The 17,500-nt window shown below is 51.4% G+C and overlaps 2 protein-coding genes across 4 annotated transcripts in view; one reads left to right on the top strand and one right to left on the bottom strand.

The window, feature by feature from the left end:
- Nucleotides 1-6,550: 6,550 nt before the first annotated feature.
- On the bottom strand, nt 6,551-14,797 carry oxsm (3-oxoacyl-ACP synthase, mitochondrial). The gene is made up of 2 exons (XM_035430923.1): nt 13,192-14,797; nt 6,551-7,362 (listed from the first exon to the last, which is right to left on the bottom strand). The coding sequence occupies exons 1-2, from the start codon at nt 14,181-14,183 to the stop codon at nt 6,960-6,962; spliced, it is 1,395 nt and encodes a 464-aa protein (XP_035286814.1). The 5' UTR covers nt 14,184-14,797; the 3' UTR covers nt 6,551-6,959.
- Nucleotides 14,798-14,877: 80 nt separating this feature from the next.
- Nucleotides 14,878-17,500, top strand: part of ngly1 (N-glycanase 1) — a 10,714-nt gene continuing 8,091 nt past the window's right edge. Inside the window, exons 1-4 of one of the 3 annotated variants that reach the window (XM_035430921.1) lie at nt 14,878-15,159; nt 15,660-15,774; nt 16,062-16,295; nt 16,878-17,040. In XM_035430921.1, coding sequence (XP_035286812.1) covers nt 15,059-15,159; nt 15,660-15,774; nt 16,062-16,295; nt 16,878-17,040 — 613 coding nt within the window. In that variant the 5' untranslated portion in view covers nt 14,878-15,058. Of the gene's footprint in view, nt 15,160-15,641; nt 15,775-16,061; nt 16,296-16,841; nt 17,041-17,500 lie in introns of those variants that run through there. The other 2 variants (XM_035430920.1, XM_035430922.1) reach the window with 2 other exon arrangements.

The following is a 17,500-nucleotide window of genomic DNA, read 5'->3' as shown; positions in this document are numbered from 1 at the left end:
GGGGGCATTCAATTGAAACCCTGTGATCAATGCAATCTATCAGCAAAACCAAATCAGCTCTCCCGTGTCACGGAGAAGGATGCAGATTCGCCTCCGGATCCGTCTGCACTGATCGAGTCAGAAGCGTTAAAAACAAGGAGGGAAAAAAACAGAAAAGGTTAAATGCTGATTTTCAGAACCCAGGACAAGAAACACCAATACATCTGATCTGTGAAAATGTTTTAAGAATCCATAAACACATGATATAAATTGGTGTGTATTTTTATGATATAGTATTAGTTTATAGACGTGTGTCTAAAACACAGTACTCATTAACCAAATTCAGTATGTGTCTAAAACACAATAGTCATCTTATGTTCATTCATGATTGGGCATTCAATAGTGGGCAATAAATAAAAATATAAAACAAGGATAAAAGAAAAAAACTAAAATATATTTTGAAATGTGGCAAGAGGACCTGCTACTCTCAGCTGAAACTAAGAGGCTGTTTCAAAGCGCAGTGGCGTAGGTTTCATTTGAACATTGGGAGGGGGGGGGGGGCATTAAGAGTGGGGTCTCGGGGTCCTCCCCCAGGAAATTTTGAGTGTCAAACACTTCATTTCTCGCATTCTGGTGAATTTTTATGCACCAATTTGTGCCTTTTCTGCATCAATTTATGGTGGAAATGTCTTTATTTATGTGAAGGAAAACACAACGTTCAATTTTTATTGGGGGGGGAGAAATGCACGCGTTCTAAATATTGAGGGGGACGTATCCCCTGCGGAATGTACGCCTATGCAGCTACCACTCCCCCCTCAAGAAAAGGAACAGGGCAGGAAAAGAGAAAATATAATAAATATAATATTATAAAATAAGAATATGTCCAAATGTCTGCCATTTATGGAAATGACTGGGGTGACTAAAATAGAACATCTGACATTAATTATTAATTTGCATAATATCATATTTGTCATATAATGTATTAACCATGCACGTACATATTTATATTTTACTTTTTTGTTAATCTCTTTCCTTTCCTCCACAAAGTTATTTGCCAAAATTTTAATCTAAATAAAATACATGCAAGTATAAATTGAAATATTTACATTCAAACAAGGCCCTCTTCATAAAACAATCATTCAGTTTTTAGTGTAAATGTGTGGTAGTAGGGGCAGGAATTTAAACACCTCTGGATGAATTATGGAAATCCATGGAGGGCTGTTTAGGGTCATCTGTGCATCTGAAAGGCCAGGCGTGAATCCTCTGTCCCAGAATCAGTCTTCAGAACTGTGCAACTGAGCAATTAGCTTCCTGTCCAAACGTCAGAGCGAGCCTCACAGACTCCTGAAACACTGGGGAAGGATATTTCACTCTAATTAGGGGGGGGGGGGAGGGGGATGTTACTAAGTTTTATTGAAATCCTTTGTTTCCGTCGCAATTATTGCAGCTACAGAGGTCCTCGTCTCATTAGTTGTGAGTTCTCTTCGGCTAAAACGCTGCCACTGTGCTGTTTGCACGTCACGCTTTGGCAACATTTGTACCGAATGACAGTAAAGAATGTTGAACTGACAGAAAAACTGAGAAAAACAGGAAGGGAAAACTGGGGTGTTTACCAAGACATTAGACTTTTAACACAAAACAGAGACAAATCAGCTTGCGTTTGGCACACACGTCTGAAGACTAATGAAAGCAAGGGGCGAACAAGCGAGGAGCCCGTTAGAGAGAGAGGATCGCTGTACAGACACCCAGCTCCCCGAGGAGAGACACGCCCCATTCCTAAAATGGCGGGGGGTTCAGTGGTAGGATCCTGTTCTGCCCCAAAGGGCTTTTCCCTGATTACAGAGGCAGAAAATACACTCCTCTAATCTGGAAACCAGGGAGGAAGTGCTTTCGGGTTCTCTCAATCAAACCCTCATCAACGGCACCAGGGCAATTAGGATGGGGGGGGTGATTCTGTGAATGGTATGCCTGCAGGGTGCGTGCTGGTGTGCTCCGATACCACCCTGGCAATGGGGGGGGACTAATGGTGGGGGCGGGATTAGAGGTTGGTGGATGGAACTCAGACTGAGGGGGCGGGGCTTAACATTGGGGGCGGGACTAAGGTCGGGGTTGTGGGGGAGCAGGTGCTTGGCACCCCTGTGCAGTCTGGCTTAGTTCTGAAATCAAAACGAGACGTCATATTCAGGAGTGTCGCGGGCTGTCCAGGTGCATTCTGGGAGCTGCAGACGCCTCTCAGGACGGCGCATCGGCAGCATGGCCCAGCCCGCCTCTCGCCCGCGTCTTACCGCCAGTCCCTCAGGCCTTCCGCCAAACGGGGCTCCCGGCCGGGGGAGCTGTTAGCGGTGGGGTGAGACCGTTCTAATTTTAGAGATCTTGTGACAACATTTACATTCCCTGGCGGGACGGGGGGGTGTGGGAGGGGCAGGTGATATTGGAGTGCTTGTTCTCCCGCTCTGTTGCCATGGTGAGCAGAACTCAGTCAGCTCCACTGTCTCTCCCATCAGGAGAGCAGAGATTGGACGAAGCGAAATAAATAAACAAACAAAAATGCCAGCAAACTGCTCGGTGGTTTTGTGTGAAAAAAAAATAATCTCAAAAACAAAAACAAAAAAAAATATTTTAAAAAGGCCTCCATGTCACTGATAGAACTGTCTCTCGAGACAGAGAGAGGGACAGCTGCAGTTTTTACAGAATGTGCTGCTTATTGCAACAAGGGCTTGCAGGTTCAAATCCAGACGGTGACAAAGCCGAGCCACAGTAATGTCCAGTTGTGTGAAGGGAAGACGTGGTGTCACTCAAACAGCAGAAGTTGGTGGATATTAAATTCCCATCCCCATCTCTCCTGCTGAGTGTCTGCATCTCCATCTCTCCTGCATCCCCATCTCTCCTGCTGAGGGTCTGCATCCCCATCTCTCCTGCATCCCCATCTCTCCTGCTGAGGGTCTGCATCCCCATCTCTCCTGCATCCCCATCTCTCCTGCTGAGGGTCTGCATCCCCATCTCTCCTGCTGAGGGTCTGCATCCCCATCTCTCCTGCATCCCCATCTCTCCTACTGAGGGTCTGCATCCCCATCTCTCCTGCTGAGGGTCTGCATCTCCATCTCTCCTGCATCTCCATCTCTCCTGCTGAGGGTCTGCATCTCCATCTCTCCTGCATCCCCATCTCTCCTGCATCTCCATCTCTCCTGCATCCCCATCTCTCCTGCTGAGGGTCTGCATCTCCATCTCTCCTGCATCCCCATCTCTCCTGCTGAGGGTCTGCATCCCCATCTCTCCTGCTGAGGGTCTGCATCCCCATCTCTCCTGCATCCCCATCTCTCCTGCAGAGGGTCTGCATCTCCATCTCTCCTGCATCCCCATCTCTCCTGCTGAGGGTCTGCATCCCCATCTCTCCTGCATCCCCATCTCTCCTGCTGAGGGTCTGCATCCCCATCTCTCCTGCATCCCCATCTCTCCTGCTGAGGGTCTGCATCCCCATCTCTCCTGCATCCCCATATCTCCTGCTGAGGGTCTGCATCTCCATCTCTCCTGCTGAGGGTCTGCATCCCCATCTCTCCTGCTGAGGGTCTGCATCCCCATCTCTCCTGCTGAGGGTCTGCATCCCCATCTCTCCTGCATCCCCATCTCTCCTGCTGAGGGTCTGCATCTCCATCTCTCCTGCATCCCCATCTCTCCTGCTGAGGGTCTGCATCCCCATCTCTCCTGCATCCCCATCTCTCCTGCTGAGGGTCTGCATCCCCATCTCTCCTGCTGAGGGTCTGCATCTCCATCTCTCCTGCATCCCCATCTCTCCTGCTGAGGGTCTGCATCCCCATCTCTCCTGCTGAGGGTCTGCATCCCCATCTCTCCTGCATCCCCATCTCTCCTGCAGAGGGTCTGCATCTCCATCTCTCCTGCATCCCCATCTCTCCTGCTGAGGGTCTGCATCCCCATCTCTCCTGCATCCCCATCTCTCCTGCTGAGGGTCTGCATCCCCATCTCTCCTGCATCCCCATCTCTCCTGCTGAGGGTCTGCATCCCCATCTCTCCTGCATCCCCATATCTCCTGCTGAGGGTCTGCATCTCCATCTCTCCTGCTGAGGGTCTGCATCCCCATCTCTCCTGCTGAGGGTCTGCATCCCCATCTCTCCTGCTGAGGGTCTGCATCCCCATCTCTCCTGCATCCCCATCTCTCCTGCTGAGGGTCTGCATCTCCATCTCTCCTGCATCCCCATCTCTCCTGCTGAGGGTCTGCATCCCCATCTCTCCTGCATCCCCATCTCTCCTGCTGAGGGTCTGCATCCCCATCTCTCCTGCTGAGGGTCTGCATCCCCATCTCTCCTGCTGAGTGTCTGCATCTCCATCTCTCCTGCATCCCCATATCTCCTGCTGAGGGTCTGCATCCCCATCTCTCCAGCTGAGGGTCTGCATCCCCATCTCTCCTGCTGAGGGTCTGCATCCCCATCTCTCCTGCATCCCCATCTCTCCTGCTGAGGGTCTGCATCCCCATCTCTCCTGCATCCCCATATCTCCTGCTGAGGGTCTGCATCCCCATCTCTCCTGCTGAGGGTCTGCATCTCCATCTCTCCTGCATCCCCATCTCTCCTGCTGAGGGTCTGCATCTCCATCTCTCCTGCATCCCCATCTCTCCTGCTGAGGGTCTGCATCCCCATCTCTCCTGCATCCCCATCTCTCCTGCTGAGGGTCTGCATCCCCATCTCTCCTGCATCCCCATATCTCCTGCTGAGGGTCTGCATCCCCATTTCTCCTGCATCCCCATCTCTCCTGCTGAGGGTCTGCATCCCCATCTCTCCTGCATCCCCATCTCTCCTGCTGAGGGTCTGCATCCCCATATCTCCTGCTGAGGGTCTGCATCCCCATCTCTCCTACTGAGGGTCTGCATCCCCGTCTCTCCTGCATCCCCATCTCTCCTGCTGAGGGACTGCATCTCCATCTCTCCTGCATCCCCATCTCTCCTGCTGAGGGTCTGTGCTTCTACCTGCTGGACTTTCAGTTCTGCTAACTGTAAAGTGTATTGACCCTACTTAATTAACATTTTGTTTTCTATTTCACGTTATTCCTGGGTGGGATCGCTCCACAAACATCCAGCCTGTGGCACTGGGCTGTGAGCCTTCCACAGAAATGCTGGTGCCAGAGATGGCGATGGAGTAGATGGGGTCGTGTGCGCCGATCCAGCCACCGGGCTCCCTGCCAGCTGTGAGCTTAAATGGTTAAAAACTTTTTTAAATGATCCTTACTTTTGTTCTTAAAAATGTTCCTACGAAAAACCAATATGAGATTTATGACACGTGCAAATCTTTGTCCCAGGTGTATGAGCTCATTAATGTTGGCTGTTTGTAAATTTTATACGCAATCCTGTTTAAATGATTAGCATAAGGAAACATGAACAAATAATCATCAAAAAATGATGAATGCCAAAATGTTCATGGAAACGTTCGTACACGCAGTTTACGATCAAATGTGATCGTACACGTTTGGTGAACAAGGCCCTTTGTCTCTATTCCACTGGCTAACGATTAGCTAACAATTAGCCGGATGCTAACTCCGCCCCCAGAGAGAGCACCTGTCAACATCACTGGGACACAAAGCAGGCAGGAAGGCCTTGTCGGCCAAATCCAAACGAATCAATAAAACAGGGAAACCGATATAAAAGTTAAAAGCCTCGACGATGTAATAATCCACCATCTGTCTGTTCAGAGGCGAGCATCAATCAGCCAATCACAGCAATGACGAGGCCCGTCACAGGGTGTCAGTCGACCAATCGCGGCGATGAGGGGGCCTGTCACAAGGGGTCAGTCGACCAATCGCGCTGATGAGGGGGCCTGTCACATGATCTCCCCATTCCTCTACGCACCACTCGGTCACTGCCCGTTTTCTGCCAGTCTGAAGACTGTGTACCCTCTTCTGTACCTGGACTGACTCTAACACTACTGCTCCACAGGGTTACTCCCAACCGAGAATCACTCTTATAACACTCGTATTGCTCTGGATAACTGATACTGATGCTTAATGAGAATTGTATCTTATCGACCTTGTGTGCCATAGTTGTTATAGTGACCTTCAGTATGCGCTTATTACATTTCATTATATTACAGGCATTTAGCAGACGCTCTTATCCAGAGCGACTTACACAACTTTTACACAGCATTTACACTGCATCCATTTATACAGCTGGATATATACTACCCGGGAATCGAACCTGTGACCTTTAGGCTGCAAGACCAGTTCCTTACCCATTATACTACACTGTTGCCCACTTATCGTACCTTGCTTTTGGATAAAAGCATCTGCCAAATGAAATATAATGCATTATTTTCCATTTGGAATGTAGTATCTTCATAACTTCAGGAGTATTCAGTGTTGTGACTCGGATGCTGATGTCCAGAGAGGGCCTGCATCACACCCCTTCACAAAGCTGAACGCCCAGGACTCTAACCTTCAATCCCTTCTGCGTGGCCTACCGATGTACTATCGCCACCTAGTGGCCGGACCTCTGCCGGTACAGCAGCCAACGGGTGGGCAATGCCACCGCACCAGCTGACGCAGCACAGCTCAGCACTCAGAACGTAAATAACACAGGAAACAGAGCACCTGCCTTTAATTCACAACACAGACACCCATGTATACAAGAGATACAGTTTAATAAAGCTAAATTACCCCCTAACCCAGAGGACTTCTGCTCTGATCATTTCCATGAGCAAAGCACACATTTTGTGCTGTCAGTCAAGTTCCGATAGTTTCTACAGAATCGCCCTGGCTGAAATGACCAGCTCAGTGCATTTTAGAAAATCAGAAAAAGACCAGACTCTGGTCGAAACATTTTTCACAGCATAAAATAAATAAAAATAAATCACAATTTATTTTTAAATGGCAGTGCACGGGCATTCTCGTTTTTTATCTTTAACATACTTTCAGGGAAGAGTGCTTAATGAAGCCTTTCCCGTGCGCGTGTCCAGTAAGCGGAACGGTAAATGGAGCAGTCAGACGCTGCCGATGCACAGGCTGGCGTTGGTGCCGCCGAACCCGAAAGAGTTGGTGAGGGCGACCCTGCGCCCGTCCGCACGCCAGTCCTGTGCGGAGAGGGGCACGTAGTTCAGGTCGAAGTCGGGGTCGGTGCGGTCCAGGTTGAGCGTGGGGGGCAGGTTGCCGTGGTAACAGGCCATGGCGGTGAAGGCGGCCTCCAGTGCCCCGGCTGCGCCCAGCAGGTGCCCCGTGGCGCCCTTGGTGGAGGACACCGCCAGCAGGCGGGCGTGACGCCCGAACAGACGCTTCAGCGCGGCGTTCTCAGCGGCGTCGCCCAGCGGCGTGGAGGTGGCGTGCGCGTTCACGTACGTCACGGCGTCCGGCGGGAGCCCTGCATCACGCAACGCCGCCGACATGCACCTGCACAACACACCCGCCAAACAGAGCTAACGCACCTGCACAACACACCCGCCAAACAGAGCTAACGCACCTGCACAACACACCCGCCAAACAGAGCTAACGCACCTGCACAACACACCGCCAAACAGAGCTAACGCACCTGCACAACACACCGCCAAACAGAGCTAACGCACCTGCACAACACACCCGCCAGAGCTAACGCACCTGCACAACACACCCGCCAAACAGAGCTAACGCACCTGCACAACACACCGCCAAACAGAGCTAACGCACCTGCACAACACACCGCCAGAGCTAACGCACCTGCACAACACACCCGCCAAACAGAGCTAACGCACCTGCACAACACACTGCCAAACAGAGCTAACGCACCTGCACAACACACCCGCCAAACAGAGCTAACGCACCTGCACAACACACCGCCAAACAGAGCTAACGCACCTGCACAACACACCGCCAAACAGAGCTAACGCACCTGCACAACACACCCGCCAAACAGAGCTAACGCACCTGCACAACACACTGCCAAACAGAGCTAACGCACCTGCACAACACACCTGCCAAACAGAGCTAACGCACCTGCACAACACACTGCCAAACAGAGCTAACGCACCTGCACAACACACCCGCCAAACAGAGCTAATGCACCTGCACAACACACTGCCAAACAGAGCTAACGCACCTGCACAACACACCCGCCAAACAGAGCTAACGCACCTGCACAACACACCGCCAGAGCTAACGCACCTGCACAACACACCCGCCAAACAGGCTAACGCACCTGCACAACACACCTGCCAAACAGAGCTAACGCACCTGCACAACACACTGCCAAACAGAGCTAACGCACCTGCACAACACACCGCCAAACAGAGCTAACGCACCTGCACAACACACCGCCAAACAGAGCTAACGCACCTGCACAACACACCCGCCAGAGCTAACGCACCTGCACAACACACCCGCCAAACAGAGCTAACGCACCTGCACAACACACCGCCAAACAGAGCTAACGCCCCTGCACAACACACTGCCAAACAGAGCTAACGCCCCTGCACAACACACCCGCCAAACAGAGCTAACGCACCTGCACAACACACTGCCAAACAGAGCTAACGCACCTGCACAACACACCGCCAAACAGAGCTAACGCACCTGCACAACACACCGCCAGAGCTAACGCACCTGCACAATACACCCGCCAAACAGAGCTAACGCACCTGCACAACACACCCGCCAGAGCTAATGCACCTGCACAACACACCCGCCAAACAGAGCTAACGCACCTGCACAACACACCGCCAAACAGAGCTAACGCCCCTGCACAACACACTGCCAAACAGAGCTAACGCCCCTGCACAACACACCCGCCAAACAGAGCTAACGCACCTGCACAACACACTGCCAAACAGAGCTAACGCACCTGCACAACACACCGCCAAACAGAGCTAACGCCCCTGCACAACACACTGCCAAACAGAGCTAACGCCCCTGCACAACACACTGCCAAACAGAGCTAACGCCCCTGCACAACACACCCGCCAAACAGAGCTAACGCCCCTGCACAACACACCCGCCAAACAGAGCTAACGCACCTGCACAACACACCCGCCAAACAGAGCTAACGCCCCTGCACAACACACCCGCCAAACAGAGCTAACGCACCTGCACAACACACCTGCCAAAAAGAGCTAACGCACCTGCACAACACACCTGCCAAAAAGAGCTAACGCACCTGCACAACACACCTGCCAAAAAGAGCTAACGCACCTGCACAACACACCGCCAAACAGAGCTAACGCACCTGCACAACACACCCGCCAGAGCTAACGCACCTGCACAACACACCTGCCAAAAAGAGCTAACGCACCTGCACAACACACCCGCCAAACAGAGCTAACGCACCTGCACAACACACCTGCCAAAAAGAGCTAACGCACCTGCACAACACACCCGCCAAACAGAGCTAACGCCCCTGCACAACACACCTGCCAAAAAGAGCTAACGCACCTGCACAACACACTGCCAAAAAGAGCTAACGCACCTGCACAACACACCGCCAGAGCTAACGCACCTGCACAACACACCCGCCAAACAGAGCTAACGCACCTGCACAACACACCTGCCAAAAAGAGCTAACGCACCTGCACAACACACCCGCCAAACAGAGCTAACGCCCCTGCACAACACACCTGCCAAAAAGAGCTAACGCACCTGCACAACACACCGCCAGAGCTAACGCACCTGCACAACACACCCGCCAAACAGAGCTAACGCCCCTGCACAACACACCTGCCAAAAAGAGCTAACGCACCTGCACAACACACCGCCAGAGCTAACGCACCTGCACAACACACCCGCCAAAAAACATAACTAACGCACCTGCACAACACACCCACCAAACAGAGCTAACGCACCTGCACAACACACCCGCCAAACAGAGCTAACGCACCTGCACAACACACCCGCCAAACAGAGCTAACGCACCTGCACAACACACCCGCCAAACAGGCTAACGCCCCTGCACAACACACCCGCCAAACATAACTAACGCACCTGTACAACACACCCACCAAACAGAGCTAACGCACCTGCACAACACACCCGTCAAACAGAGCTAACGCACCTGCACAACACACCCGCCAAACAGGCTAACGCCCCTGCACAACACACCCGCCAAACAGACTAACGCACCTGCACAACACACCCGCCAAACAGAGCTAACGCACCTGCACAACACACCGCCAGAGCTAACGCACCTGCACAACACACCCGCCAAACAGAGCTAACGCACCTGCACAACACACCCGCCAAACAGACTAACGCACCTGCACAACACACCCGCCAAACAGAGCTAACGCACCTGCACAACACACCCGCCAAACAGAGCTAACGCACCTGCACAACACACCGCCAGAGCAAACGCACCTGCACAACACACCGCCAGAGCTAACGCCCCTGCACAACACACCCGCCAAACACAGCTAACGCACCTGCACAACACACCCGCCAAACAGGCTAACGCACCTGCACAACACACCTGCCAAACAGAGCTAACGCACCTGCACAACACACCCGCCAGAGCTAACGCACCTGCACAACACACCCGCCAAACAGAGCTAACGCACCTGCACAACACACCCGCCAAACAGAGCTAACGCACCTGCACAACACACCCGCCAAACAGAGCTAACGCACCTGCACAACACACCCGCCAAACAGAGCTAACGCACCTGCACAACACACCTGCCAAACAGAGCTAACGCCCCTGCACAACACACCTGCCAAACAGAGCTAACGCACCTGCACAACACACCCGCCAAACAGAGCTAACGCACCTGCACAACACACCCGCCAAACAGAGCTAACGCACCTGCACAACACACCGCCAAACAGAGCTAACGCACCTGCACAACACACCCGCCAGAGCTAACGCACCTGCACAACACACCCGCCAAACAGAGCTAACGCATCTGCACAACACACCCGCCAAACAGAGCTAACACACCTGCACAACACACCCGCCAGAGCTAACGCACCTGCACAACACACCCGCCAAACAGAGCTAACGCACCTGCACAACACACCGCCAAACAGAGCTAACGCACCTGCACAACACACCCGCCAGAGCTAACGCACCTGCACAACACACCCGCCAAACAGAGCTAACGCACCTGCACAACACACCCGCCAAACAGGCTAACGCACCTGCACAACACACCTGCCAAACAGGCTAACGCACCTGCACAACACACCCGCCAAACAGACTAACGCACCTGCACAACACACCCGCCAGAGCTAACGCCCCTGCACAACACACCGCCAAACAGAGCTAACGCACCTGCACAACACACCCGCCAAACAGAGCTAACGCACCTGCACAACACACCCGCCAAACAGAGCTAACGCACCTGCACAACACACCTGCCAAAAAGAGCTAACGCACCTGCACAACACACCCGCCAGAGCTAACGCACCTGCACAACACACCTGCCAAAAAACAGAACACACTTGCACAACACACCCACCAAAAAACATAACTAACGCACCTGCACAACACACCCACCAAAAAACAGAATGCACCTACAGAACACACCCGCCAAAAAACGGAACTAATGCACCTGCAGAACACACCTGCCAAAAAACAGAACTAATGCACTGTTGAGTGAGGTGTGCTTTGTTAGGGTTGGGGTGAAAACCTGCAGGATGGTAGATCTCCAGGAACAGGCTTGGGCAGCCCCACATTCTTTAATGGCCGCCTTTTTATGCTGCTCAGTGTTACTGACAAGGGAGTGTTGCTGCTCGGTGTTGCTGTTCAGTGTTACTGCTCAGCGTTATTGGTCAGTGTTACTGCTCAGTGTTACTGATGAGCCAGTGTTGCTGCTCAGTGTTACTGCTCAGTATTACTGCTCAGTGTTTCCGCTCAGCGTTGCTGCTCAGTGTCGTTGTTCAGTGTTATTGTTCAGTGTTGCTGCTCAGTGTAACTGATAAGGTGGAGCTATTTCCCAGAGTAACTGTGAACGCAGAGTTACTGATGAGGCAGTGTTACTGCTCAGTGTAACTGATGAGGCAGTGTTATTGTTCAGTGTTACTCAGTGTAACTGACAAGGTGGAGCTATTTCCCAGTGTAACTGTGAACGCAGAGTTACTGATGAGGCAGTGTTACTGCTCAGTGTAACTGATGAGGCAGTGTTATTGTTCAGTGTTACTCAGTGTTACTGATGAGGCAGTGTTACTGCTCAGTGTTACTCAGTGTTACTGATGAGGCAGTGTTACTGCTCAGTGTAACTGTAAACGCAGTGTAACTGATGAGGCAGTGTTATTGTTCAGTGTTACTCAGTGTAACTGATAAGGTGGAGCTATTTCCCAGTGTAACTGTGAACGCAGAGTTACTGATGAGGCAGTGTTACTGCTCAGTGTAACTGATGAGGCAGTGTTATTGTTCAGTGTTACTCAGTGTAACTGACAAGGTGGAGCTATTTCCCAGTGTAACTGTGAACGCAGAGTTACTGATGAGGCAGTGTTACTGCTCAGTGTAACTGATGAGGCAGTGTTATTGTTCAGTGTTACTCAGTGTAACTGACAAGGTGGAGCTATTTCCCAGTGTAACTGTGAACGCAGAGTTACTGATGAGGCAGTGTTACTGCTCAGTGTAACTGATGAGGCAGTGTTATTGTTCAGTGTTACTCAGTGTAACTGACAAGGTGGAGCTATTTCCCAGTGTAACTGTGAACGCAGAGTTACTGATGAGGCAGTGTTACTGCTCAGTGTAACTGATGAGGCAGTGTTATTGTTTAGTGTTACTCAGTGTAACTGACAAGGTGGAGCTATTTCCCAGTGTAACTGTGAACGCAGAGTTACTGATGAGGCAGTGTTACTGCTCAGTGTAACTGATGAGGCAGTGTTATTGTTCAGTGTTACTCAGTGTAACTGACAAGGTGGAGCTATTTCCCAGTGTAACTGTGAACGCAGGGTTACTGATGAGGCAGTGTTACTGCTCAGTGTAACTGATGAGGCAGTGTTATTGTTCAGTGTTACTCAGTGTAACTGACAAGGTGGACCTATTTCCCAGTGTAACTGTGAACGCAGGGTTACTGATGAGGCAGTGTTACTGCTCAGTGTAACTGATGAGGCAGTGTTATTGTTCAGTGTTACTCAGTGTAACTGACAAGGTGGAGCTATTTCCTGGTGTAACTGTGAACGCAGAGTTACTGATGAGGCAGTGTTACTGCTCAGTGTAACTGATGAGGCAGTGTTATTGTTCAGTGTTACTCAGTGTAACTGACAAGGTGGACCTATTTCCCAGTGTAACTGTGAACGCAGAGTTACCGGAACGCTCCGTCTCCGTCTGCGGTGGGCGCGGTGATGTGGCTGGCGTCGCCGGACAGGCCGTAGCCGAGGACCTCGGCGTACACGCGGGCGCCCCGGGCCAGCGCCCGCTCCCGCTCCTCCAGCAGCATGACGGCCGCGCCCTCGCCCATCACGAAGCCGTCTCTGTCGGGGTGGAAGGGGCGGGACGCCAGGGCGGGGCTGTGGTTCCAGCGCGTGGCCAGCGCCCGAGCCCGGGCGAACCCCGCCATGGCCAGCGGCCCCACGCAGGCCTCCGTGCCCCCCGCCAGCATGGCATCGGCGTCGCCGTGGGCGACCAGGCGGGTGGCGTCCCCCACGGCGTGCGCGCCCGTCGTGCAGGCTGTGGACACCGCGTGGTTAGGGCCCTTCAGCTGGTGCTTGATGCTGATGTGACCGGCGGCCATGTTGACCAGGATCCGCGGCACGAAGAAGGGGCTGACTTTGCTGTAACCGCTGGTGGAGAAGGCTTTGGCGGTGCGGGCGATCTCGTCCAGCGACACCATCCCCATGCCGACGGCCACACCCGTGGCCAGCTGCTCCTCGAGGTTGGTGGGATACCAGCCGGAATCTTTCAGCGCCAGCTCCGCCGCCCCCAGCGCCATCACCGTGGCGGGCGACATGCTGTTGATCTCCCCTCGTGAGGCGAACCTCTCCTCCCGGAAGTCCCCGTCTCCGTCTCCCCTGGGCACGAGGGCCGCCACTTTGCAGGGAACCGTTTTGTAGTCCTCCTCCTCAAGAGCCACGATGCCGCTCTCGCCGCGGATTAAGCGCTCCCACGGCAGCGCGGTCCCCGTGCCGAGCGGGGACACGAGCCCGATCCCGGTGATTACCACCCTCCTGCGGGACCCACCGGGAGCGCTGGCACCGTGGCGCCTCGGGCGGGAAGTCGGGCCAACGCATGTCCTCGCGTTCAACAATCTGTGTTCTACCGATTTCAGCAGCAACAGTTTCTGCCAAGATGACAGCGACATGCTGTGACCGTTAGCGTTACGTCTGTAGCATCGGTTGATTCACAAATATTAAATTGAGCCTAAACCAGCTCGAATAAAAATGTTCTTTAACAGTACTGTAAAATACTGAATGATGACACACTTATGTACGATAAATAATCTGCTTTCTGTCTCTTCTGTCTGTCTGTTGACTTGTCACATTTTGCACGACCTTGCTGGTTAGTCAGTTTAGCTACACTCAATAATTTAAAACATGCAGTTCCGAGCAAAAGGTCGACACGTCTAATAAACTATATGGAGCAGATATTAGTCCCGTCCAAAGAAAATTTGTAAGTATTAAAAGACGCGAGTTTCGTTTGTTTTTACCTTAACCTGGTGGCACACTTCCACAACGCATGTCAGCAGTATAACTGCTAAGATAGTTTCACAGTGTCCGAAAAATCTCTTGTTGTAATTCTGTAAAATATCTATTAAATTACTTCAAACTGGATTCATGTAGATACGTTATTATTTCATATATAGATTCTGTTTATATTAAAATCATAAATATGAGCGTCTTTAATGAATAATTTAATTTTACTCCGACATATTCTATTCAGGCATTACATAGGTAGCTCGCCCTGTACTGCGCGACTCACAAGAGCAAAGGTACTGATAATATGGAAGACCACAGCCCCTTGCGCGCATTCTGGGAATTATTAAAGAGTTCCGTTTATAGCTTTGTTAACAAAAAGCTAAAGAGTTCCGGTAGGGTATAGTTTAGTCCAACCGTGTGTGCCACTGTATTTCATTGTGAATTGGTGGAGTCCGAAATCTACGATAAATAATATTTCGCGACGGGGAAGAGTGTATCCTGGAAGCAGACTTGGTCAAAACGAAGGAGGAAAAGGCGAGAGATGGAGGGTTTAAAAGGAGTCAGTGCATTATGCGAAAATCCAAACGATGTTTTCTTGGATGTCTCTAAACTATTGCTGACGTATGCGGACAATATTCTGAGGTGATGTGGATTTGTTTGATATTAACCCAGAAAAGTTACTTTGGTATGCGCTGAAAGTATATGCAGTGTCACGTAGCTAGCCAGCTGGCTAAAACACATTTCTGACCTGTCATCGGGGAAGTCTCTGGGCTGGAACATTAACCTTAGCCTTAAAGGGATTAGATAAATTAACATTAACTGATGCATAGGTAGCTAACAAGCTAACTGGTTTTTTCAGGGGGTCAACGTTAGATAGCAAGCTAACTAGCCCCACGGTGATTAGCTGAAGTGATAATCTTTATTACTTTGATAAAGTGTAGCTAATCAATTAATGTTGGTTGGATCCTCTTGTATTATGATCTATTAACACTGTCATTTAGAATATGTCTTGTGGAGGCAAACTCTATATTGTAGGGCCCTATATGAATATTTGAAGAACATGAAGTAAACGTATGTGATCCCTCATTGTCAATGTTAACAGCCAACTAATTCCTGTAGTTATATATGTTATACACACGCAGGAACCCAGATGAAGACAAGTACAGATCGATCCGGATCGGCAACCCCACGTTTTCCACGAAGCTGCTTCCGGTCCCAGGAGCGGTCGAGTGCTTGTTCGAGATGGGCTTTGAAGAGGTGACTATTAAAAATAAATATAATTAGCTACAGCATTTAAACAAATTCACATCAGGTGTAGACTTAAACTCGACGCATTTAAAGGAGGCAAGTTTGTTATCCATAGCGGAGAGAAATCAGTGACAGAAGTAGTGATGGTTTAAAGTTTTGCGCGTTTGAGTCATTTTCTCTTCATCAGTTCGGCCTTTTACTTAATAATTTATAAGGTTAGGATATTAACAGCAGTAACCTGATCCTTAGATCAGTGCTGTAGTGGCGCGCTGAGCCGGTGGATCTCTTGTCGGCAGGCAGAGACGCACCTGGTGTTCCCGCAGTCCGCCTCCGTGGACCAACTTCGTCGCATCCGTGAGACCATCGCGGCAGAGAGGGACCAGCGGCTGGGGGCGGGGCAAACCCCCATCTGTCCTCAGAGCTCCGCCCACAGCAGTGCTCCTCCCCTGCCACCAAACAGCCCCGCCCCTGCTCTGGCTCCACCCACCGCCCCTCCAACGCCTCAGCCCTGCGCACTGCCTATCCCACCGGTAAAACATCTTGGATGATTTCAGTTTGATGCGTTGCGCTGCCGTTTTGTGTGTGTGTGTGTGTGTGTATGTGAGTATGCGTGCATATGTATTTAGGTCTGTGTGTGTGTGTTCATGAGAGAAACAATTGGTATGAATTAAATATATTGATTCAGATTTTGGTGGTGGGACACTGTTTTTCCTATGTGAATGGTTTCTAATGCAGGCTTGCTTGAATAGAAGCTCACAGGAAGTTTACCTGTGTGTTTTACCTGTGTGAGATTTACCTGTGTGGGTTATCTTTGTTTTTTGAAGGCGTAGTGAGAAACCGAAACAGAAATAGCACCAAAAAAGCAGTCTGCTCACTAATGATGCTGTGACTCTCCTTTTCTGTCTCTCCCTCTCTCTCCTCCTCCCTCTCTTTCTCTCCCCTTCCTCTTTCCCTTGCTCTCTCTACCTCCCTCTCTGTCTCCTCCTCCCTCTCTCCCTCTCTTTCTCTCACCTTCCTCTTTCCCTTGCTCTCTCTCCCCCTCTCCGCTCTCCTCCCTCTCTCTCTCCACCCCCCAGCTCTCCTCCCGCCCACCCATCCCCCCATCCCCACAGGAGAACAGTGTGGGCTTCTTCAGGACGCTGCAGTCTAATTTCCAGCATGTGCTGGTGTATGAGACCCCTGCCCTTCAGCGGAAGGCTCTGGAGCGCATCCCCCTCCCCCGCCTCAGCACTGCCGCCCAGAGGAGGCTGCAGCAGGCCCAGGAGGCCGACCCAGGTGCCACCCCCTGCCCCGCCTTGCCCTCACCTGTCCCTGCCCACACCTGTCCCCCCCGCACCTGGCCACACCCTCCCCTGCTACACCCGTACCCGTCCCCACCCTCATTTAGGATGTACTTCAACCAAATTTCAGCCCCATTCACAAAGTACGATACAAACATAAATTCTTTAAAACAAGATTTCCAGCAAGCTGTTTATGGCGCATGCTGTAGCTAATCATCTCCAGCAGAGCCGTCAGGCGTGCTCAGAAGTGCAGCGGACGAGGCACTGGCAAGTTGCACACATCCTGTAAACTGCAGCTGAAATGCACACATCCTGTAAACTGAGACTGAAATGCACACATCCTGTAAACTGAGACTGAAATTCACACATCCAGTAAACTGAGACTGCAATGCACACATCCAGTAAACTGAGACTGCAATGCACACATCCTGTAAACTGCACACATCCTGTAAACT

This window comes from Anguilla anguilla, chromosome 8 (assembly GCF_013347855.1).
Source record: "Anguilla anguilla isolate fAngAng1 chromosome 8, fAngAng1.pri, whole genome shotgun sequence".
Lineage (NCBI taxonomy): Eukaryota > Metazoa > Chordata > Actinopteri > Anguilliformes > Anguillidae > Anguilla > Anguilla anguilla.
Note: the sequence above shows the minus strand (reverse complement) of the source record. Positions and strands in the feature narration are given on the sequence as shown.